The 25,001-nt window shown below is 41.4% G+C and overlaps 1 protein-coding gene across 1 annotated transcript in view; it reads left to right on the plus strand.

Moving 5' to 3' along the window:
- Window positions 1-25,001, plus strand: part of MBOAT1 (membrane bound glycerophospholipid O-acyltransferase 1) — a gene marked incomplete at both ends in the record, with an annotated part of 55,161 nt that overhangs the window by 16,205 nt on the left and 13,955 nt on the right. Inside the window, 5 exons of the mRNA XM_082282706.1 lie at window positions 6,445-6,590; window positions 7,113-7,190; window positions 10,501-10,596; window positions 20,861-20,916; window positions 23,095-23,149. Of these exons, the coding sequence (XP_082138832.1) occupies window positions 6,445-6,590; window positions 7,113-7,190; window positions 10,501-10,596; window positions 20,861-20,916; window positions 23,095-23,149 (431 nt within the window). The remainder of the gene's footprint in view (window positions 1-6,444; window positions 6,591-7,112; window positions 7,191-10,500; window positions 10,597-20,860; window positions 20,917-23,094; window positions 23,150-25,001) is intronic.

Here is a 25,001-nt window from a genome sequence, read left to right on the forward strand (position 1 = left end):
AAGAGAACAATAATCTTAAATTAGTCATGCATATACGCTTTTCTCTCTGTCTCTCCCATGAGAGAAATTCTATTTTTAAGCCTTTGCTTCTGTCCCCCCAAAATCTTCCATAGGACTCCTACAACACAAAGCCAGAGAAATGAGTTGTTTCTATATTGTACTGGAGATGTGACATGTCAGCAGTGGAATCAGTATTTCCCTAATGTAAATTAATTTGTCTCCTCTCTGATCCATGCTGTTTGCAGTCCACAGTGCCTGGCTATAAACAGAAAATACAGAATCCTGCAAGTGACAGTCAGTTCTGCTTCCTTTACAAATGCTTGTTTGTGCTGGCTCTCAGAGTTCTGTGCAAAGCAATACCACTGTGGTCAATAAGGGGAACTGCACAGACGATGTTACACAAATCCTTTTCGTTCATGGACGCCTAAGTCAGAATTCTAGCAGTGGGAAACTTGACATGGTCTCTATGATATTGCTCTCCTTTTTGGGGGTGCTTGTCCCCTCCCTGTGTAGAGCTAAGTGATCTCTGCAGAGACTATTTGTCCTTATAGTTCATAAAAATAGTCTGGAAGATCAAAATATTTTGAGAAACTTCAGCAAGTATCAGATATCTTTGAGATCTGATTAAAGAATATTCCATCTCTCATTCTTAACATGCCCCTTTTAAATATCACACTTTTGATGTTATGAAATGCTGTAATAACAGCAGGTCTGGTTTTCAACATCAAAGTAGAAATGTCTTCAGAAAAGTGAACTTAAACATGTTGTTTGCCAGATATCTTTGGTTATATGTGCAAAATAATCTTTTAAACATGGAAAGCAAATTACTGCATTTCTGTAGTTCTTGCTTTATTCTTTGCAAGAAAGACATCATCCTGGAAGATGGGGCTGATCTCTGGCAGAGTGGAATGCTTTATTATGGCATCCCCTCTCCAAAGTAGTACCCAAGTGCTGTTGTACTCCACAGATAGTGGTTTGACTTGAGGAGTTGCTATTGCTGTCAGTAGTTTCTATTAGCAAGGTTCTTCATGCTTTTCCAAATACAGAAAACAGCTGTTTGGTCATCTGTGGTAAGTCTGTGAACAGAGGAGACTTGCTAATTTACCCGATAAAAACCTTGTAGCAGTCCCCAAAACTAGTGCTCAGTTGCTCATTAGTGCTTGGCAACAGAGTACCTTGACCATGAGCTGTAACTTCATCTTTATACTGAGCTACCGTGAGAGGCCTCTGTTCTTACCCTTTTGTTCAGCAAATGAAATGCAGATTGAAACCTTTTTTCTCTCATTTGGCTGCTAAGTGCAAGGCCTGTAATAAAAGTAGAGGTATCCTCTGCCACAGCTATAACCTGAGTGCATCATCTGCTGCATATTGAAATGGACATGACCTGGATGCTAGCTGGGAATATTCTGACAGCCTGGCTGTGCTGTAACACACTTGTACCTCTGTCTGTGAATGTGTGTGAATGTGCAACATGCCTGGTTTTTATCCAAAGATTCTGTGCTGTTGGGGACACACCAGCACCTTGTCATCCAACAAGGGGCAAATTAGCAGTGTGACTGCTCATAGTGATTGTCAGAGTGAAGGAATTACAGCATTAATAGGAATTTTGCTTAGAGAGGAATGTCTGGTTTGTGTAATGGACTTAATTGCCATTTGGAGTTTGGAGAGAACTGCGCGGTCAATTTGTTATATCCTCCTAGATTTTTGGAAAGTGAGATCAGATTTTCTGCAAGCCTAAGGGAGGAAAAATGTAGTAGAGGAAAAACAAATTATTTTTGTGGTCAAAACAGAATGCCGGATATTTCCTTCTGATACTTAACTATAAGGAAAAGGTTAAAAGCCCTAAAATAAGAGGCTATGTGTTTTTACTTAACTATCTCTTCCTAGAGTGTGATCTAGTAACTCTCAAATGTCTGTTGCCACTTTTTTAAACTGGGAGATTTGCAGATGCAAGGCTTGTGGAATGAGGAGAAATGAAACTTCCTGAAGCGGCTTATTAGTAGCCTACCTTCAACTACGATAAGTTGTGACCAAGACTCTTTGTAATGGTTTGGTTGAAAGGTGTATAGTCAGGTTTTGTCTCCTCTCATGTTTTCTGTTTCTTGTCTCAAGAATTTCTAGCTAGGAAAAGCACTTTCTGTTTTCTCCTTTTAAGATTTTAATGGGATTTTTTTCAGTATTTTTTCAATGCACCAAGCAACACGTTTGCCTCTCTCTTTGGAAATGCTCTATGGCTCCACGGCTTTCCTGTTACAGGGATTTGACAAGTTACTACTTTTGTTTGGGGTTTTTTTCCCATTCCCAGCCTTCGCCATGGAGCCAGTTTGCTCGAAGAACAAAAAGTGATAATTGTTCTTATTCAGTATTAATGACATTGGGCTCATGTGCTCCAAAGGGTGAGATTTTTAGATGCACCTATTTAACTTCAGGTATTTGAAACCTTTATTTTGTGATTTGCCAACTGGCATTTGCCCTTACAAGTGCCCACCTGCAGATGGTTAATTGGATCAAATGAAATACTTAGCAAAAAATTTCATGGATTTCTTCTGAGAGTGGTTAGGAAGTTGAAGAGATGACTTTCCTATGTAAAAAAAGGCCCTGCTTGTTGATGGGAGATGATTGAAAAGCTGGTTCCAAATCCCTAGGAGTTAGTGTTTTCCCTTCCTATAGTACCAGTCCAATGTTTGCCAAGTTTCACCCTGTTAAAAATGTGAGGACATGCAAAAGCTCAAGGCAGATGGGACTGACCTTTTAGGGCTTGGATTATAGCATAGTTCAGTAGGGGGATCTTGAAACCACTGTGTTTGGCTATTCTTGTATCAACATCATGGGTGCTTGATGGGTTGGTTTGACCTGATTGCTAAATTTGTGTGAAACTGAGATTTGCAATCTAAACGTCACTTCTGAGTTATTGCTAATACAGAATTTAAAAGAATAAAGGGAGGAACTACAGTTTACTTTGTCCTTTGTTGTTCATACCTGCTCTGGATCCATCCAGACTTTTAAAGTTGAGACTAATAAAGAATTAAAGGATTCATTAACCAGACAACAATAACGATCGACTCGGTTGCACTGGAACTGTTTCAGATTCTCTCTCTCCAAAAGTGTGGATATCTTGTTTCTGCATTGCAAGGCTGTCTCCAGCTGGCTGTGACTCAGATACAAGTCTTCCAGATGTCGTTGCAGAATACTGTGATGAGACTGCCTTTCTGTCTTTCCAGTGTGTAATCATGGAAAATGAAAGGAAGTCTTCTTTTGGTAGCATATCATGTGCTCTGATTCCTAATTTTATTACATCTTACTCTCTCGAGCATGGAAGAAAGTGACTGTAAAAAGCAACGGTGTTTCCTTTCTGCTAGCAGAGTTGAAACCAGATGTGCAAAATTTTGGTGGCAATACTGAATAGATGTGACTAGCTAAAAACACAGGTCAAATGACTTGCAATGGTGAGAAGGGTTAACTTGCATATAATTTTTATTTCCGTGTTATTTTTGCCTGGACACCATTCATCAGTGTTCAGAAGCCCTCAATTTTCTGTTTATGAAGTGTTTTCAGCAACAGTGGAAATAACCAAAAGGGAATAGTGTGAACCCTTTTCTCTTTGGAAAGGGAAAGGAAGGAAAGTGTGACTTAGTTCACTAGTGATGAAGCACAACATTTCTTAAATTCTTAGGCATCTGTTTACTGGATGCCTTAAATATGTAGAATGAAGAATAAAATTAATGTCAAATGGAATGCAGTAAAGTCGCTGTCAGATGAACTGCCAGCCTTTGTGTGTATGCATGTGAACGCTGCATGTGTTTAAAACAGTGCATAGAAATAACTAAATAGAGGAGGTATTTATATGAAAAGCTGTTGTGTCCCTCTATTCCTCTGTGTAGAACAGAGCAGATCTGGTCTATTGCCAGATTATTGCTTGCTGAGTGCATTGGGTCTGTGATGTGTGGCTGCTCTGCAGAAACCACCCTTACAAACCAAAAACTGATCGAAACATAAGGGCGACCTACTTTGCTTTTGTCCTGGTACGAGGCTTTGCACCAACCCTTGCTAAAAGAGTACAGAGAAGGAATTGTCTTGGTTAATTTGCACGGCAAAATGAAGGTGTGATAGTGGCGTGGTTGAGAGCACAGGTAACATGTGCTCAGAGGAGCTGATGGCGAAGGTGAGCAACAGCACGTGCCCGTGAGGCGGCTCAGCTGTCCTTTGCTGGGCAGTGGCTTCTGATGAAGTCACTGCCATTTTTTTCCTGCTGCCGCCAGTCGTTCCCTGCCTTAGCTGTTTAAATGCTATTACAAGTGTGTCTGATCTGGGATCTTGCACTTGCCTTGTGCGGTGTGTGTGAACCTCTCAGATCCCAGCATCCTTAGCATCTCAAACTGGGCATACAAGAGCAGGATGAAAGTAAAAAGCAAACGCCTGCTTATCTTGATGGCTTTTACTGGTGTGAAGCTTCCGTGAGTGATGGTGCACAGAGGGGGGTATTGTCTTTCAAACAATCAGCCACATCAGTTCCTGGGAGTCTTTGCACTTTCCTTCTTTATACTGAATCAGGGAAGCTCTGCATGCCACAGGGAAGAGCTGCACTGGATATGCTAATGTGACCTTAAGTGGGAGCATGATGGAGGGGATTAAGGTTCACTGAATTGTCACTGATGACTTGGCACCCATCAGTCTTGGGAACTTGCTTAGAAAGGATGCAATCAGAGCAGCCCTGTAGGGACTTCAGCGATTTCTGCTGCACCTCTATCTGTGGAAGGGTGGGAGCGAGGTATTAGCATTTGGAATGTAACTCTCTGGTAACAGACAAGTTCGGGATTTCTACTACATCATCTGGGTTTTGTGAGACCAGTGCAATTTTGTTCTTTTACTCTATAGATCTTGCACTAAAAATGGGAATTGCTTGCTTCAGTTATAGCTCTGTGATACTATTTGTTATAAATGCTGGTTGCTTGCATGAGCAAGAAATAAATTGATACTGTCTCTGCTCCAAAGAACTAAAATTCAGCATACCTAAGTATTAAATTATTTCATTATTCTATTGCATGACTGCCTGCATCACTGAAATAAAGCAACTGCACCAATGAAGCCAACAAACCTTTAATGAAAGCATTTGCATGAACAGCTAACACCATGTTGGATGTAGGCCACCAGAATAAAAGCACTTTGGGGCTATAGTATCTTGTTAAACACATTGTAAATGTTTTTGACAACAAGCCTGGCAGAATCCAACCACCCCTGGACAGCCAACATGTCAGAGCATTTCCAAGTGAGATATATTATCCTGTCCTGGACTGATAGCTTTGGATAATCCTCTAATCCAAGTGATTGCTTATATGTTGCAGCCTATTTAGTTTTGCTTGGTCTGGGATGACTTGCTGCTGGAGAGCTCAGGGTGAATTTAAAAAAAAAAAAAGCAAGATTAAAATTAAAAAAAAAAAAAAAAGGCTGCAACTGAATAAATGAATTTAGCTCCAGTTGTCTAGGGTCCAGGTTGGACTTGAGGATATTGTATCCCAGTGGTGTATTTGCCCTGTTAGAGACAGTTCCTGAGCTCTGTTTTTCCTCTGACTTCTGGGATTTTTGCTGAGGCTGTCAAAGAGAAGGTGACTTGAAGAAGGCAACATGATGTTGGTTTTGCTCTGGAGGACACTGAAGCTTTTGCTTGTCCTTGTGTCTGACAAGAGAAGCCTCTAGTCCTGTACTGTTTGCCCTCCGCATGTCTTGTGCTCCCACTGCCATCGCTACCTCCTTGCAGCGAGGCCAGACTGATTTTCACATGCAGTAGCCAAAGAACAGTTGAGAAGCATATTCCTTTAGGTGTCTGCTTGATGGTAGAGCAAAGTTGTTTTCTTTGCACTCAAACCACAAAAAATGGCAAGTTGGAAGATTTGTGTGGAGGATGCTGTGGAGTGGAGGAATTCAGCTACGGCGGCTGCCCCGTTCTCACTGCTTGTACGCACTGTCACATCAGGATTTTGATTGATCATCAGTTGATTTTGTCCCCGTGTTGGGGTGGGGGAAAGTCTGGTACTGGGGTGATATTTCAAAGCCCCAGACTGCTTCCTGGCCCCTGCCTCTCACCAAGAGGACTGAAAAGGGGGATGATAGGCCCTGCACCTGGGCCAGGCTGGCAGCAGAGCAGAGCTTTCCTCCAAGAAGAGAGAGAACCACCAGAGCCCCACCTTTACACTGGGGTAGCTGGAGCCTGCCCTTCCTCGTCTGATTTTGGGTGGCTGTGTGCTTGTTTAATCCCTTCTGTCACTGGCCAAGAAAAGTTTCCACATGAGTTCACAAGTGAGAATGCTGAGAAGCAAAAGATTCATAGGTCACGATTTCCCCTCCCTCTTCCTGCCTCTACTCTTTAACTGTTATGAGATCAGAGAGAATCCTTCCGCTCCTCCTCCAAGAATCAAAACAGTTTTTTGTTTTGCTTGTCTTTTACAGATCAATTTTGTAGCCTGTCAACTGTTTGCACTTTTGGCTGCATTTTGGTTTCGTATTTACTTGAGTCCCAGTCATGCCAGCTCTGCTGTTCGCCATGCATTTGCCACCCTCTTTGGAATATACTTTGCTGTCTTCTGCTTTGGGTGGTGAGTATTTTGTCACCATTTAGATAAGGCTTGGGTAAAAATAATTTTAAACTTCGTATCAGCTTTTCTGGATTGCATATTTTTAATCTTAAGGCTCTTAATGCTATCTTAAAAAGAATAACCTAACCAACATAACCATTCCAAACCCTCAAAGTAAAATGACTCATGCAAGTACTTTTAAGTAAAGTATTTAATTTAATTTGTGATGTTTGTTCTGGAAGTCAAAGCCACACCAGTCTGCTGTGAAGATACGTCTTCTGGAAAAGATGTATCCCACTGGAATGGGCACTTTGAGCCAGGCTACTCTTTCAGTGAAACATATGGATAATATCTTTCAATCAGTATCAGTCTGTTTTGCATAGTTAGGCTACAAAGACATGGTGTGGTAATCCGGGTTTACTGGTATCCTGACATGACATCACATTTATGTTATTTGCATGGGAAAATACTCTGTTGCTCTGAACTACCAGCACTTCCAGGTAACACAGAAATTATCTAAATACTCACTTTGTTGTCTTCAAGGTATTCCATCCATCTTTTTGTCCTGGTGATGATGAACTATGGCATTATGAATATGGCAAGTATTCCCAACATCCACAGGTGAGCTTATGTGTCTGCAAGTCTGCAGCTGCACCTTGGACACCTTCTCTGCTTTCAGGGAAAATCATGAGCAGTTTTTAGAACCACCTTCTCTTCTTTCCTTCTTCTCTTTCCCAGTTACTTGCAGGAGCTTTGTTCATGGAATTGCAGGAGCTTTGTTCATGGAGTTACAGAAGCAGCTGTAATCTCAATTTGTGGTTTTTTTGGATTGGTGTATTGGATTTTCCTATGAAATTGCTGGCCTCAAAATTTGACTTTTGCAGGCTTAATAATTTATGGCCAACCTTTGCTCTCTTAAATGTAATGAAGTCATGTTCTCCTTGGTCTTGTATTCTTCCAGATTGCATTTGATAATCCTTTTTAATGTGTTTTTCCCCTTGCTGTTTGGCCTTCAGGTATTTTCCACTTATTCTTGAGTTAGGTAGTTCAAATAAGGTCACTGAGGCAGCTTAGTTTAGTGATCCACAAAATAAGGTCTTGCTTTTGGTACTGGGCTTTGTGAAAAAGTGAAAAATACCAGAACTCCTGTTGCTTCGAAGTAGAAGCTTATGGTTTGGATGTGTTGCAGGTGATTTCTGTCTCTGCACTGTCTGACTGTTTCTGTAGCTGCTGCTGAATGCTCAGAATCCACATCAGTCTGGGCTGGGGAACAGAAACCCTTTCTTCACTTGCCTTCAAGGCCAGGGCTGTCTGAGAATCTGATGTTCAGATAATCATCTCACCTTCCTTTATTTCCTGAAGAGACCCCTCTCTAATATCTAAACAGGAACCCTGCTTACGATTACTTATAATTTTTCTAAGATTATTTAGAAATGTGAACTATAAAAAGCAAGCCTGTCTACAGCAGTCACTAGCATTTTGCACCAGCAAGATAACGTGTTAAGGAGGTATTTTTCCCACGTCCTCACTGAATGCAAAGCCCAGAAGTCCAGAGGTAATTAATAATGTCACCAAAAAAAAAAAAAAAAAAGGTAATTGAACAACGTTTGTTAAAGAAATGCCATCCAGAGACCAAAATATAAAAGTGTTAAAAATTTGTAATGTCCCTGCCTATCACTCAAGGGAAATGCAGGAGTTAGTGACTATAGATCAGAGGAACCAAGTCCACAAAGGAATCATCCAATAGTTATTTACATCTTCCTAGGCAAGTTGGGGTGGTGATAAGGAACATGACTTCAACAGGAAACCTCCTCATTCTTCCTCTTTAGCCAATTTGCCACAATGGCTAATAGCAAAATAGCTGTATACTGAAACAAAAATCAAGCCAACCAGTTCATATAATGTTGCCCACTGCTGCAAGGTAGTCATGTGTTGATTTGAATCCATGTGAAATGTCAGTCCAATGTGCTGAAAAACCTCAGGAGGTCTGAGGGAAGATTGGGTTAGGACTTTTCTATTGTATTCCACTAGCCATAGCAGTATGACTCAAGGTGCTTCCACATTATTAATTTTGGCAAAGTAACAATATATTCAAACTGGTTGAGAGTAAGCTTGAACAATGCTGCTTTAAGGTCTGGACCTGTTCATACAGGCAACCTGATCCTTCAGAGTGGGGCTTCAAGACTTGGCTTTTTTTCCCCCAGAAGAACACAGTGGAAGAGAACAAAGGAAATAAACTGCATAATTTAACCTTCATACTCTCTTCCCTGGTTATTTTTTGCTAGTTTGCTCTCTGGTGAAGCTGCTAGCCTTCAAGGCCTATAAATGGATGAATTAATCCAGCACTAGGAATGCTCCCAGCTACAGCAGCAGTTCGGTGTATCTCTGCCTGCTCGCCCGCTTTCAATCTAAGTGCTTTACACCTCAGCATGGAGGCGTATTTTAGATCCTTCGTCCTGTCTATCACTGTTACATGTCTGAGCTGGGTGACTTGCCTTTGGACGGATGCTTGCCATTCTCTGTTGATGAGAGGGGAATCCAAGGACCTTGCTGAGGCAGGACTGGATGCCTGACCCAGATAAAATATTATAAATTCTACTCTGAATCTCCTGAAGAATCTGTCATGTCCTTTCAGTCTGCCTTTCATCCAGCTGTTTGCTGTGGGCCACATGACCCACAGGTTGCCTTGAGATCCATCACTGTCACTCCCACTGCAGTTTATTAGTCCCCAGGGAGGGAAAACTCATTTCTTTTAAAACCAGCCATAATTTGACAAAGGCCTGGCTCTTTTTCAGTTGTCTGCTGTGACTGATCCTCTTGTCTGATTTCACCTTTAGTTCTCCCCTGTGGTGGATCCTCTCATGGGTCCGGGGGGGCAACATGTGCCTACCAGCCTCCCAAGGCTTGGCCCTACCACGCATGCGGGATGTGCCATCTCATTCCGTTGGTCTTTGCCTCTTCTCCCCCACATGGATAACCTCTGCTACAGGGGACACCAGTAGGCCTGGTCCTGGCCTGTCAATGTGGTACAAGCCTTTCATTCTGGTGTCCCAGCTCTTCATTGCACTGTGTAATTGGCTTCATGGGTCAGCCTGTCTCCAAACATCCATCCGATTCTTTCCTCCCCAGTATCCTCTTTCTTGCTCGTGTAAATACAGGAGGAAGTTACTTGTATGAAAGGCTGCATCTGTCTGTGCAGACACTGCAGCATTTCCGGTCTTCAGACTGTTCAGCTGCTAAGATAGAAAGAATCATGCTACTGCCCTGCCTACCAGAAGTGTGTTATTGTCTTGAAACGCAGAGTGAGTTTGTCACACCCTACCTAAGGAATGCTTCTTCAGTTGGACACTGTGATCCTATAGGTCCTTTCCAGCCTATACGATTCTGTGATTTTTCTGGAAGATGGTGTGCTTCAACATGGAGAGCTGAAAAGATTAGGCTATGTGCCATCATCTGCCTTTATACAAAATCACAAGAGAGAGAATACCTTAAACTTGAAATATTTTAGTCTTTGCTAGATATGAGAAAGAGTTGTAAATAAAGAACATTTACAGATAAAAAATGCAGTGGATAAGTTCAGTGACTGGCATACAGTATAATCTGATTTCAAATACTTGAGTCGGACAGAAATTTCAAAATAATATGTGAATATGGGAGCTTTGAAATTGAATTGTGCAACTTGAATTGATCCTATTTCTTCTTTCTTTTTTTCCCCACTCCCAGAATGAGGAGACACCTCTGTAAGGTTTCGTCTGGGTGTACAAAACCATCAGTTCCCTTTGAGAATGTCTTCCGGGTCTTGTAGCATAGCTTCAGACTTGTTAACAATTGGATTTGAAAAAATCAAAACAAGCCCAACCCAATTTGAGTGATTCTAGTTCTTGTTGGTACTTGTGTTGGTAACTATGTGTTCTCTGTGTTATGCTTTTAGGTACTCCTTTGTCGTAGCTATGGGATACCTCACATTGTGCCACATAAGCCGAATATACATTTTTCATTATGGTATTCTCACTACAGATTTCTCTGGGTGAGTGAGTCTGCAAACTGCTTCCTGTGTCAATCAATATTAGTTGATTTCAGTAAGTTATAAGAATAATTTTTATATTATCTGTGGAGCACCTGCAATTTTGTTTCCCTTTAACTTTTTCTAAGGCTTTTGTTGTGATCTTTGGGTTTTTATTGGGGTTTTTTTGGTTTGGCTTGGTTTGGTTTTGGTGGTTCTTTTGTGTGTTTTTGGTTTTTTTGTTGCTGTTGTTTTTGTTTGGGTTTTGTTTTTTAAAGAACAAATAAGCACTGTATGATTTTTGCACTGACTCATTGTTTCTACTGTTTTCTTGCTAGAAACTGTGTAGTTGGGAAGGCAGAGCTTAGTTAGCTAGCTTTCCCCGAGAGCAGCCTGGGAGGATAAGTTGCACAGTCTCTCCCCAGAGCTGTAAGAGTGCTTACGTGGCTGGTGGTCTGCCCCGAGAGGTGGGGTATGCTGCTCTCTTTCAAACTTCCCCGGCACAGCTGTCAGCTCTGCATTTCCTTTCCCCCATTCTGATTTATCTTGAAGCCCCAGATGGGGAGGTGTTTTCCCAGCCCAGGCACTTAAGCAAGTGTGAGTGCAGGACTTGGGCAGGGGTGAATTGCTGGTGGAGCTGGGTGAGTAACCCAGGCAGAGAGACAAGAGATCAGCTTGGGTTGTCAGGACTGGTCCTCTCATGGGGCCAGCTTGTGGCTGCTGCTTAAATAGCATGGCTTTTTGTATGCCATGATATCTGTGAAACGGTGGTTTTCATATATACTGGTGTCTCTACTGTAGATTTCACTCAGAGAAGCGGTAGAGGATGCTTTGCAAAGAGAGAGACAGCTAACCCTATGGGCTTTGTTTGTGAGAGGCAGTTATGCTTTTGAATGATTTAAAAACAGTGTGCTAATGTCTGACTACAGAGTAATTAGTAACATACCATGAAAAATTTCTGTAAACTCACACAGTACATTGTACATGACTCTTCCAAATCTCTGTCACCTTTCAGGCACAGAGTAGGAGACTGAAGCTTTTTGCTGTCTCTGTGCATGTGTCTCTCTCTTTGAGGTGGTGGGTTTAAGCACTCAATTAAATTGTAGGTGGTAGAGGGGAAGTTTCTCTCAAACCTCTGAGGTTTTTTATATTAAGGAGGCTGCAGTAATGAGATGGTAAATGTTTAAAGAAATTTGGTTCTGTAATTTTTTCTGCAGTTCTTTTAATTCAGAAAAGCATGTCCTCAAAGAGCATGATGTGTCAAGAATCCTATAAAGTGGATTGGAATGCTATAGCTCTGTGTAAGAGACAGAGAGAGAAATGTGAGAGATCATGCTTTTCTGAATAGTGTGTTCAGAAATGCACTGTGAGGCATATTAGCTCTGTCTCTCTGAATACATTTAATAAAGATCCAGCTGAGACTGAGGGTGGAAGAAGAGGAATGGTGGTTGTTATAGACTAGGTAGTGTTTTCTGCTCCCTTGATGAAAAAGTAACTACTCTTATTTAATGATGAGCTTGAGGATCATGATTATAGTGAAAGAATAATGGCTGAACTTACTCGGTTATCTGATTTTGTCTTGGTGCTTCAAGATACACACCAATTCCTAAACTTCAGTCAAACATAAAACTGCCAAGTAGTAAACAAGTGGAAAATGTACTATGGATACGAACTGCACCTTCATGGTATATTTTAAAAGCTAAGAATAAATAAAATTAGTGTAGTGGTATCAATAAAAACTTGCAATCCAAAGTGTTGAAACCCAGATCAGCCTCAAAATCTGTCTAAAAACTTGTTTTCCTCAGCTGTAAATTTGTGCCCATTGAGGTTTTGTGCACATACCTGAACAGATGTGATGACTGAGAGAGACAAAATATACTCCCTGGACACAGTTTTGTCATGTATGAGCAGCAACTGAGCTCCTCTTGCTTGTTGTCCCATATTTGATGGTTCCTCATCTGTTGCATGTGGTAACAGGGAAGCATTAGGACAGGGAGGGAGGCAAGGCATTCAAGTTGTCTCTCAGGATTTCAGAAATGACTGAGACAGAACCATGGAGCTGTGCCCATCACCCTCCAGCTTCCCACCGTTTTGGGTGAACGTGGCTGGGGATGTACATTGAAAAGGCAAGACACTAGATTCAGGGCAATCTTTAAGATCCAACAAAAAGCCCATCATCTGCTGACTTGTGTTTGAGGTTTCAGTATCCCCTAAGTCTGGTGATATCTGGCTGCGAGGAGGAAGTTTTAATCCACATCAAATAGGCACATAACCAGTTCTGTTGCCATCAGCTTTCTGATGTCCGTTCCCTAAGAGCCAGATGATCAATGAGTGTTTCCCAGCGGCAGTGCTGAAAGTCAGCATTCCTCATTTCCTCTCCTGACCTGCTTTGTGCACTTAACAATTTGTTAACAACTTGCATGCAAGTTGCACAACCCTTTTGAAGTGTGCTTGCAAATACATTTTTTGGGGTGTTTTTAGTTGGTTGTGCTATTTGTTTGGAGCCCTCCCATTTTGAGAATAGAGCTTGTAAAATGCAGGTAGAGGTGGAGAGAACGAGGTAACTTTTGAGTCATATCTTAAGCAAACTGGAAAATGAAAGATCAAGCTGTGACACATCACATCCAGGTTACAAAATAGAAATAAGGGACTTGTTACCTGCTGGTGACTAGTTAATTCTTAACTCCTGCAAAGGGTAGTTTTGTTCACTGAGTCCTACAGTCAGAACTGTACGCAAGCTGCTTGATTTAAGAGCAGATTTAAACTCTTGATTTAAGAGTTTTTCATGTATTGCATAGTAATTAAGGAGAAACTCTTTTTAAACTACTGCCAGGTTTTAAGGAAAACAATTTCCAGTTTGCAGCACTTCAATTTTAATTACTTTTTAAAAATGTATATATATTTTATCAAATTTCTTTCAGTTATATTATTTCTCAAGTAAGTGGTGATACAATTTAGGAATTTTCTCTTTACTGCTTCCTCAAAAACCCTATTTATTTTTGAACACTAATTGTACAGTAACTGAATCCTGTGCTTCCCTCTTAATTCAAATCAATCTTTGAGAGAAGCATGCATGTTTTATTTTGCTTGGTTTGCCATGACATTTGTACATTTTACCTGGAAAAACTAAATCCTAACTCTTTCTCTCTCTTATTTCTTCTTCTTTATGCTAAGAGGATTATGCTGGTAAGTTGCCTGTCTATACAACTTTATAAAAACAATAATAATACCATATGGTTTGTGGTTTTTCCCTTTGTATCACAGGCTCAGATTGAGTATAGTAATAAGATAGCTTTAGGAAAAATGAGTTTAAAATAAGGAATCTTGATTCTTGATCTTTTGATTTTTGGAATTTTGATTTTTGGAAACTAGTAATACATAGGGTTTCAATCTAGCAAGCTTCATGACCAAAAGCCAGATGCATATGATCATCCAGATAAAATTCAGAAGATATGGAACTCGTGTCTGTTTCAATCCTTTGCTTAAGGCTATAGAGCTTTTTAGTTTCCTCTCTGAATTCTTGCAGTGTCTGAGCAAAATTTCCTAATATTCCAGGTTATTCAGTGAAATGTCAGAGAATGATTGTGCATATGGGAGTTTCTTTCATATAAGAGTAGTGGCTGAGAGAGCTGGGGTTGTTTAGCCTGGATAACAGGAGGGGCCTTATCACTCTTTACAACTGCTTGAAAGGAGGTTGTAGCAAGGCCGGGGTAAGTCACTTCTCCCATGTAACAAATGACAGGAGAAGAGGAAATGGCCTCAGGTTATGCCAGGGAAGGTTTAGATTGGATATTAGGAAAAGTTTTTTCATGGAAAGTGTTTTCAAGCATTGGAACAGGCTGCCCAGGGAAGTGGTGGAATCACTATCCCTGAAGTGTTCAAAAAACATGTAGTTATGGCACCTGGGGACATGGTTTAGTGGTGAATATGGCAGTGCTGGGTTAACAGTTGGACTCAATGATCCTAGAGGTCTTTTCCAGTCTTAATGATTCTATGATTCTTGCTGCCGTTCCTTATAGAAGAGAAACTCGGCGTGTGAAAATCACCACACGTGCTGGCACAGTTTTCAATCTTCTGTTGGTCTTAGAGACACCATAGCTGAATTATCTGGGAGACTTGAGCAGTTTTCCTCCCCACATATGTCAAATCTGTAGCTCTTACGCGAGTGTTTTGGTGGACATCACTCTCCAGAGACCACCTTTGTGTTTGCCCTATCCCAAATGCAGAGCAGCAGCATCATTCTTAGCAAACCACCTAGAAAGGGATGATCGTTGAGAGAGCCCTCTCAAAAGCCATATATGTAAGCAGATACTTCAGTAACAAGTGTCACTTCAGGTAGTGGATTTTTGGTGGGTGGTTAGAGCTTTGTTGCTGTTTCTTTCCTCACTCAGTGGCTTTTAGTATCAACCAGAAAAGGAAGGAATGAAAGTATAGCAGCCGTTTTTCACAAAGGAAATACATTTGCTGATGAAAGCAAAGATAGATGTACTCTGTTACCATATTAAAACACAGAGCAGAAATGCTGTCTGGTCCTACAAGTTCAGTTGGTTATTTTTGTTTTCTTGTCTTCTAAATGTATGACATGCAGTACATTGCTGCAGTGTCTGTTCCAGCAGCGCTGGCTAACCTTGGCATGCATCTGGTCCCCAGAGGCAATGCCACAGTGCAGGTGCAGGGTGAGTAAGGGGAAGTCAGTCTGTTTTCCATGGCTGTTTGCTGCTTTGGCTGGGTGCTTGTCCACTTGAAACAGCCCTGAGATCACTTACCATTGGATACACAGGAGCCCTGCAAGAACTGCAGTGTGGGAACTAGGCAGAATTCAAGCAGGCAATCACTACTAGAGAGCTCCACGCATCTAGTACATCCCAGGACACTTCTCCACAAGTAAACACTCTTTTAAGTGAAATGCTTCTACCATGAAGGCTTAAGAAATACCGCTTGGGAGCTTTCACAACACACACACAAAAAAGGGCAACACATCACCTGAAGGAAATTTTAAGTTGCTTTGGAGGTGCAAGTGTGTTTAGTGAAGTGTTTTTCCTCTGTTGTACTTCAGTACTTCTTCCTTTTACTGTTGAAAGCAAAAGTCCGAGGCCACTGCCAGCTTGGCAATCCCCTTGTCAGCGTGGTTACTGTCACAGCAGGGTGTGACTGTGTGAACTTCTTGTCATGGCTTCAGCGCTGCAGAGGTAACCCTGAAATAAATGTTCGCTGTTTTGGAGTCTTGTCTGCTATGAGCCTTTTGACTCCGCCTCCTCTCTTAGTGAAATCAGGTCAGTGGAAACTATTTCTAGCAAGCGTGTGCCAGGCTCCTCCGCGGGATTACCTAAGGTCAAGCAGACTGTACTTGGAAAACGTCTTTTCTCTCGGAAGCATCGAGGCTTCCTCAGTGCAGAAGCCAGCCTGTGATGCGGTGAGGATCCCCACAGCAGTCTACAAACAAAATCTCTTTACTTCCACTGGCCTGTGCTTCTGGCAAATTTATTACATTGGGGCAAGCTGTATTTAAAAATTATATTAACTGATATGTTTTCATTTGGAAGGTTTATTTAGGGGAGTAAACCCCTCTATTGAGCATTCTCAGTAAACTGTTGCATCTTAGTCTTGTGTTATTTTTCAAGGCATCTAGGGTGAGGTGAACAAAAACCCAAAGCTGTCTTTACCTTATGTTAGATGCCCTGAAAAATAAAATTGTCCCTGGGTCAATTTCTTGATTTTTTTTTTTTAAATTAAAAGTTGGCCACTATGGTTTGTGTGTAGGAGGTACAGTGCAGCTACAACCTAAGATTAAACTCATAGCTAATATATAAAACATGGGAAGGGAGGGGAAATCACACCACACATAAATCAGATTCTGTGTTTCTGTGGCAGTTTGTAACTGTAGTGCTTAATAGGACAGGTGGAGAGGGTGTAGAATCACCACTCAGCATGTGGCTGCAAAGCAATCTGTAGGTGTTCAAATATGATGGATTGCAAGTTGTTTAGGCTTCTAAATGTGTTTTATTTCAAATGCTTCCTTCCTAGGGGTAAGTCTTTGTGCTTCACCTGTAAGGGGAAGTGTAGTAGGTAGATTTTCTTCTTAAATTCAACCTAATTGCTCCCCTCCAATAAATTGTGCATTGCAAAATTTGGGAGTAAGAAAAGGGATTGGAAGTTTTATAGTTTTGTTAACTTCCTTCTTGTTTTTAGCACTATTGACTTTTCCCAGTAGAGTCTAAGGGTTAAAATAGTATCATGTTGGAAACTGTTGGCTAGGTGTGATATGGTGCTGTATTTAATGTATTAACATACTCAGTGTTTTATTGCTGTTTAAAGTTAGAGCTTGCCTGAAAGGCTGAATAGAAATGGCAATTCAATGATATTTCAAAGTTTTAATAATCAAAACTCACATGTTTAGGAATTTATGATTCTTTCCTAGCCCCCCCTCCCCTTTAAGGGGGAGTTCCAGTACTGTCATTATTTTGTTGTGCTCTGCCTTTTCCTACAGCAAAGACATGGTCCCCCAGAGATCAAGTAAGTGGGGAATGGTAGGCAGGAGAAGAGGAGGGAGGAAGATGCTCCTTGTTCACCTGAAACCTTGCTTACCCTTTGTGTGAAGTGTTGACTGATAGCTGACACTGATCTCCTGGAAGATTTAGTGTGTGTCATCCCACTGTCACTGTACAGTAGGTTCCCACCCTCCTGAGTAGGGTGGAGATCACAGAATCAATTAGGTTGAAAAAGACCTCTGAGATCATCAAGTCCAACCTGTGGCTGATCACCACCATGTCAGCTAGACCATGGCACTTCGTGCTATATCTGGTTCCTTAAACACCTCCAGGGACAGTGACTCCACCACCTTCCTGTGAAGTACATTCCAATGTCTAATCAGCCTTTCTTTGAAAAATTTCCTTGGATGTCTAACCTAAGTGCAGCTTAAGGGAAGAGACCAACCCCCACCTGGCTACACCCTCCTTTCAGGCAGCTGAAGAGAGTGTTAAGGTCCCCCCTGAGCCTCCTTTTCTCCAGGCTGAACACCCCCAGCTCCCTCAGTCACTCATGATTGGACTTGTGCTCCAGACCCTTCCCCAGCTCCATTGCCCTTCTTTGGACACGCTGCAGCCCCTCAATGTCCCCTGAATTGAGGGACCCAGAACTGAACACAATATTCAAGGTGTGGCCTCACCAGTGCTGAGTACAGGGGAAGAATCACTTCCCTAGTCCTGCTGGCCACACTATTCCTGACATAGGCCAGGATGCCACTGGTCTTCTTGGCCACCTGGGCACAAGCTGGCTCATGTTCAGCTGGCTGTTGACCAGCACCCCCAGGTCCTTTTCTACTGGACCACTTTCCAGCCACTCTGGAAAATATGTATGACTTGTATTATGATGATGTCAGGAGGGAGAACAGGAAGTATCTAATGAACTTTGTGGCTCTCCTTCCCACTCGCCTTGTCAGACACATCACTTTCGTTCTCCCTTGTCTCCTCTGGAGCTGGGATTTGAGGGAGATAGACTGTCCATGTTTTCTGATTAAAGTGCAGGAAAAGCTAACTTGTTCTGTTGGCTTACAATGTGCCATCAATGAGGCAATGAATTCCTTATATAGATGAGGAGAACCTCTCTCCTCTGTGTTTATATGCAGCATGACCTCAGTGCAGGCTTTACTCCTGCTGCCCTCAGATTGTTTGCAGTTTGGTTCTCTCTAGTTTACCATGGGAGCCTTGTCTAAGACAAGTGTCTAAATTTAGACACCTGAAGTCATATGGTTTTGGCTCAGAGCCTGAGGTTTGAAGTTACCCACTTCAATATTGGTGTGAAGTGCTTGCCATAAGAAACATATGCAACAAATTGAAGCATTTTGAAACAAGTGTTAATGTTCCCCTATAAAGCTGAAAAGGTCAAACACTGACAAAATAAAAATTTGTGTTTATTGCAGTAGAACTGCTTGGTTCACTGACAGCCTCTGTCTCTCTTAAGGATTAAAAAAATCTGCCTTTTCATATGCTTAAAGGATTAGGATTTATGTATCTTTGAAAGCAAAGCTGAATTTTGTCTGGGAAAATCTACTTTGAGAAGCAGGATGTTGAAGATATTGGTGAAAACAGCTTATAAATCACTTTTCTTAAACGATTAATTGGAATAAAGTTTAGAATGACTGTTTGAGAATACTGCTGGAAGGTGAAAAGTCATTGCTGAATTTGTCCATTCCTTAGCTGCTATCAGTGGTCTAGGTGACCCAAGGAGAGCTGCTGTACAAACCCCTGTGTTATGATTGTATTCAAGTTCTGTGGATACTTAAGCCTAATCTGAATTTTATGTGCAAACTTTTTTTACTGACATTGCAAGTAGGGACTTCTGAAATGATAAAAGCAGTTTCTGATTAAGTAATTGGCTGATATTGCATGTTCTGGTTTTGGGTAGGAAATGCAAATTACCCCCCCAGAATTACTTGTGGACTCTTGAAAAAGATCAACCATATTAAGTGTTAAAAAAAAAAAAAAGACCGCTTAGAATGAAAAAATGGCTTTTGCCAGCATTTGTGTTTACCATGCTCAGCATACAAATTATTTTGAGAATCTGTTTGATTTATATTAGTGGGATAATCAGGTTGTAAACAGTTTATCTTAGCCATTGGGTTTACATTTGATTGTCACCAGTTGGCCGATTTAGTCAAGGATGATCCAGAATCTCTTGAAAATCTCTGTAGAACATAAGTATTTGACTTATGGCATTCAGAGACATCACTGAATGTAACTTCTGCTTTTTTTTCTTTACCTTGAGAAATCTGTGGGACAAAAACGGTGCTTGAACTAAAAACCCCCTCAACTTTTTTCTTTAATTGTGTTCCAGAAAATATATTACAATAGTTAAAATGAACAGTTGTAATGTTTGGAGTCTCTTAAAAAAGTTCCATATACTGGTGAAACTGTGTAAATAGTTAAAAAAAGTGTACAAACTCGAGTTTTCATTTCCAGGTTGAAGACATCATTTGTGTTCAAACTGAAACCTCCATATGGTTAATGTTGTTAATTTATTCTCAGATTGAGAAACAGCCCATTGTATTAATCCTCAGTGAAGACAGAGCTCTTTTGTGGGACTGGTTTTACATAAAGTCATCACAACTAATGCTTTTAAAATAGTGGTGTATCCTCATCATCCATTCCCCTCTCGTGGCTATTATGGTATGAGAGATCTGGGCACCCTGTGCTGGTGTCCCCAGTGGCAGAGAGATGGGGAGAAGCAGTGTGAGCAGGTGATCATCCCTTGGTTTGCCTGCTAGGGGTCCTTCCAGATTGCAGATATTCAGTGCCAGGTTTTGTGTTTAGGGCACTGCAGCCGATGAAGGAAGTGGTTTGTCCCCATGGTTTTCCTCTCATCTTTCCTCTTACCTACCTCTAAATGCTCTTAGCTGTGTCCTTTACCCTTGTGGGAACCAGCTCCTGATGCCTCCAAGCTCAGTTTAGTCTTTTTTCCCATTCCTTAGCTGCAGCAGCTCACAATTGCCTTCAGTGTGAAGAAGCTCTGCGAAGCTGGATACGGGAAGCATAAGTGGCCCTACTCAGCATAGTGGCTATTTCTATGCTGCGTGTTTAGTTGGCAACAAAGCTGCTGGGTGGCTGTAAGCCTGGCTCAGGTACAGCCAGCTCCTGTTTTCAGAGGCTCCAGATCCCATGTGCCCATACACTCCCAGTTGGATGGTGTATCTTGTACATGCTGTTCACAATGCAGATGCATGGCCAAGAAGCAAGTGGGAAACTGCTGTGCTGACAGCTATTCTGGTATTTGCACACAGTCCTAATTGATAGAGCTATTCATGTGGGGAAATAAGCATCTGTATCTGCAGAGTCAACATTTTTTAGGGCACTGAGGAGACAGACAATAGGAGAGTAACAGTAAGAAGAGCCAGAGTTGGGTTAAAGCAGCACTGCTGTGTTCTAGTGTTGCAATGTATGGGGCTTCAATATGGTCTTTGCCTGAAAGGAGGCTCAGTGGGCTGCAGAAGCTGGTATTTCCTAGTGGTGTGATTTCTTCTGAACTACAATTTGCAGTGCTGCACGATAGGCAGACATAAAATAAGGCTTTGTGTGCACTTAGCAATTAAAAATTCCAGTGCAAGTTACTGTGGGGTTGTTTTGAACCGAGGCAATTGTCTTATGCCTGAGTGCCTCCTTCAGCTTTAATTGGATATTTTTCCACTTGTTGCTAATACAGTTATGCCTTTTAAAGGCATAAAGACATTCAGTGAGAAAGTTGGGAATAATTTGTATTACAGGACATGTAACTGTTGTTTCTGTCTTTCTTATAGTCCGCTGATGATAATTACACAGAAGATCACAACTCTTGCATGCCAGCTACATGATGGTAAGAAAAGGAATCTCTTCCCACGTCCTGAAGGCAGCCTTTTCATTGCAGTGCATTCTCTGGTTGATTTATGGTGTGAATGAATGTAGTTCAGCAAGTTGTTCCAAACGAAGAAGAAAAATGCTGTGTGGAGGAAAATGAGAAACTTAAAGTTTTGATCAGTTTTTAGGATCAAACTCTCTTTGCAATATCAGAGACAACTGTTTTCCCCTTCGATATTCTACTTTCTTAGGACCCAATTTGGATTTTAGCTAGTACCAGTATCTCCTGCTTAGATGCTACAGTGCATCTCCATTAAGCTCTCTGAAGCTGTTACCGATTCTCAAAAGTCAAGAGTTGTGTTTGATGCATAGGTTCAGTCATTAATGTTAATTTAGCAAAAAATATGCTAGCACTGATATATTCAGTGATAATGTACTTCATGAGTTGTGAGAGATAGAATTCAGTAGCTTTTCCCCAGCACAGAGAGAAGCACAGTTGCAAGCAAAATAACATTGTCTTCAGTCTTGTGCTGTGCTGTGACAAAGAACACTATTATTTCCCAGTAAAACGCCTGTGTCTCGTACAGTGCAAAGGCTGGAAATGTCAGTTGTCTTCAGTAGCATTATTGCTTGTGCCCACTGATGTTGCGCTGCAAATTTCTGATGGTCTGAGGCCCATTGCCTTACAAGCTGTGGATGAGTATGTGTTATGCTAAAGAGTTGTGAATGAGGATTTAACTGATGGCCACACGGGGGTCTGGCATTGTTTGCAAGCCAGGTTTACACAAGTGAATCTAATACTTTTATCTGGCTGTAACAGGTACAGCTGGAAGCTTGGCTAATTGACCTTGTTGGTGGCATTCACGTTGCTGAGGCTTCTCTGCTTCTGTAAGTTGAGTCAGCTCAGGTATTGCTGCAATGCCACAGCAGGTGCAGCCTAAGTACACACCTAGGATGTTGGAGGTAAATGAACAGACAGAAAGGAAAAAGACAACAGCAGAGGCAGGAGCGTTTTAAACAGACCAGAAATCCTACAGATTAGTGATGGTGGAGAAGGCTCGTTACATTGTGAACATCCGTATATGGAGCAGTTGATCAAATGAAGGCAGCTTGCAGTTCAAGCATCAGTGACAAATTTCTATTTGTAAAAATTTAACACAGCTGTCTGTAAATGGAAACAGACAAACAAAATACCCACTCCTATAAGTAATTAAGTGCTTAATTGTTTCTCTGAAACTCAGGCCCTCCCAGTATTTACAAACTGAAACAGTGGAGAGAGAATGGAAACAAGCAGCTTATCAGCAGTGGTAGGAAGCGGGTCCTGTGTGTGTATTGGTAATTATGGCCAGTAGGTTTAGAAGAGTAGTGTCAATTGGTGCCAAGCCCCTGATCTTTGTGCACATGCATGCTCCGCATCGAGTGCTGTGACTCATCCTGTGTTGTGCTGCTGAAGCCAGTGGGAGTCCCTGCAGTATGTGCAGCTAAAGCTTTAGGGTGAAGGTTTTGAGGTATATGCTATAAGCAACATCTCTTTACCACTGGCCGTGACACAAGATTTTTCCATCATTTTCCTGGGACATTGAGTCTGTGCGCTACCTCTGGCCCCAAAGGTCTTGTGCACTCAACAGGAGGTCACCCTTCCAGTCTGGACCATGCACAATTCCAGATTATTACTGACGTGTATGTTTAGGCTTGCTCCAGCAGCAGGCATGTGGGCTGCTCGTTCACACCAGTGGAGCTTCTGTTCCCTGAGTGCCTGTTTCCCTTCCCCTGCCCACTCTTCCTGCTGTGAAATGCTCCATTTCTCACCAAGGAGCCAGCGGGAGCCTTGTGCTTAAATGAGCCAGCGGCTTCTGGCAACAGAGATTTTTCCACCCCAGGACAGTTTGTAGAGGCTGTTGGGGGTTGCTTCCAGTTGGTGGCATTGCCACTTCCATTGTGTGTGGGAATGCTATGGCTGCTCTTCCTAACAGTGTAGCCACGGTGATAAAGGGGGAATGATGTAAGGAACTGGGTAAAGAGGTAGAGTAGAACTTGACATAAAAGTTAGGGATTGAGCTGTATTACAACCACCTGTGACAAAGAGATTTTGAAATTATGGCCTTAGAAATTAATTTGTGGGGTGCAAGCATAAGGTTATGGCAATAGCTTTTACTGTTTGTCTGTTTGGAAGATCTAATGTGACTCTTCTTTCCAGGAATAGGGCGACAAGCTGAAGAACTCACTGCTGAGCAAAATCGGCTTGCTGTAAAGTAAGGATATAATTCTCTTAGTGATTTGTGTCTAATTTCTTCCAAAGGAGTTGAGTATTTATGTTGCTTTATTTTGTTGTTCTTTTTTTTTCCCATTGCATTGTCAGGGACAACATGGTGGCCCGGCCATGAAAATGTTTCTTGCTGCTTTCCAGTCCATGATAGGCCAAAAGTCTCACCTGCTTTTTCTATTTGCTTGAGCAGTTTTGTTTTTGTAATGCTGCTCTCATTGCCCTCCTTACACAAACATACCTTCTCTCTTGTATTTCTTATTTCTTCAATTCAGGACTTCTGCTTTTATCACGCTGCACTGGTCAGTAAAGCACTGAAGTACTTCACAATGTCTCATTGACTTAAATATATACTCCACATGCAACAAAACAAGTCTTTGCTGAATTAACTCTTAAATTCAGGCTAAGACTATACTATATGGACTTGTTGGCTGTTATCTTAATCTAATCTGCCATATGTTATTTTTCCAAGTATATACTCCTCCCATCAAGCAATCTACCGCATAGTAAAAATCCATTTTGCCTTGACTTTGACACTTCAAGTGCTGCTTTTCTTTGCCATCATTTTTGAATGTTGGATTTTTTTTTTTTTTTTGGGTCTCCCTCCATAATGGTAATACTCCTAGTTCTTCTGTTATGTAACTAGTCTTCTCATTTTTCATATGGAGAGGGCATCTCTTTGAGCACTACTTTTTTTCTAGTTTGTCCCTCAATACAAGTGCAAAAGGGAGGTGAATTTGTTGGGGTTTTTTTGTTTTAAATGAAGAGTTAGTGTTACAGAATTACTCTTAGAACCATAACTACTTTTACCATGAAATGTTTGTTTAAGGCCAAGGGAATTATTTCCTTTGTTTTCAAGGTAGAAGATTCAGCCATCAGAAAATCTGCCTATGAAAGTAAGGGAGTCATTTCTTGAAAAGCAAAAATCTTGTAGGTATAACTCTGCTGTGACCCCATAGTGTCTATTTTTAAAGCTCACAGCATAATTTTTAACTGCACTTGGCCCTTAATTCTAGTCAAATTCTCACCAAACAGGCTTGGGTTTTTTTCTTGTACAGTAAATGAGTTCATAATAGAAAAGCAGATGCCAATAGCGTAAGTGTCAGTGGCAGACAAGTCATAACTGAAGACTTTTAAATCCCCTTTGGTAATACAGCCTTTTGTCTTCCCTCCTGTTCTTGGTCTGTTTTTGTTTCTCACTCATCCTCTGTACATTCCTTCGTGCATTGCTCATGTCTCCCCACCCAGCCATGTTCAGAATCCAAGTTGAAACTAATGACTTTATTTTTAATCTTACTGTAGAGCTAGGAAGCCCAAATCATGGACCTGATTTTGCAGGGCAGAAAGATGACCCTTACCCCAAATTGTTTGCTGCATCTTTCTGTGAAAAACTTTCACCAGAGAACATACCATTCAGGCATTAACATCTACAATAACCAGTAGGGTGAATGCAGAAAATCCTTGCTAATCTAACTGTTTATTCAAACTAATTCCACTTCAGAATAGGAGTAGGCAACAGAAAATGTTTAACTGTTGCTTAGTTTTTCTGCTAGAAATTTGTTTTAGTCTTAAAGAATTTTAAGTGTGTTTTGGTTTAAGCATGTCCATCTGTGTCTTGGGCAGGAGAGCCCTCAAGCACTGGGCCCAAGTTTGTGTTCTCATCTGAGAGCTCCATGTTTACTTGAATGGTGGCAATTAGGATGTTTGTAGAGAGCACTCAGTAATGCAGTGCAGAACACAGTGCACAGTTTGGATGTTGGCATTTTCTGCCACATAAAAACCCCAAGCCTAGCAATTTACAAATTACACTGGTGGTGAGAGGCCTTTACATCTTCCTTTTT

The sequence above is a fragment of the Coloeus monedula genome, assembly GCF_965178545.1.
Source record: "Coloeus monedula genome assembly, chromosome: 1".
NCBI classification, from domain to species: domain Eukaryota; kingdom Metazoa; phylum Chordata; class Aves; order Passeriformes; family Corvidae; genus Coloeus; species Coloeus monedula.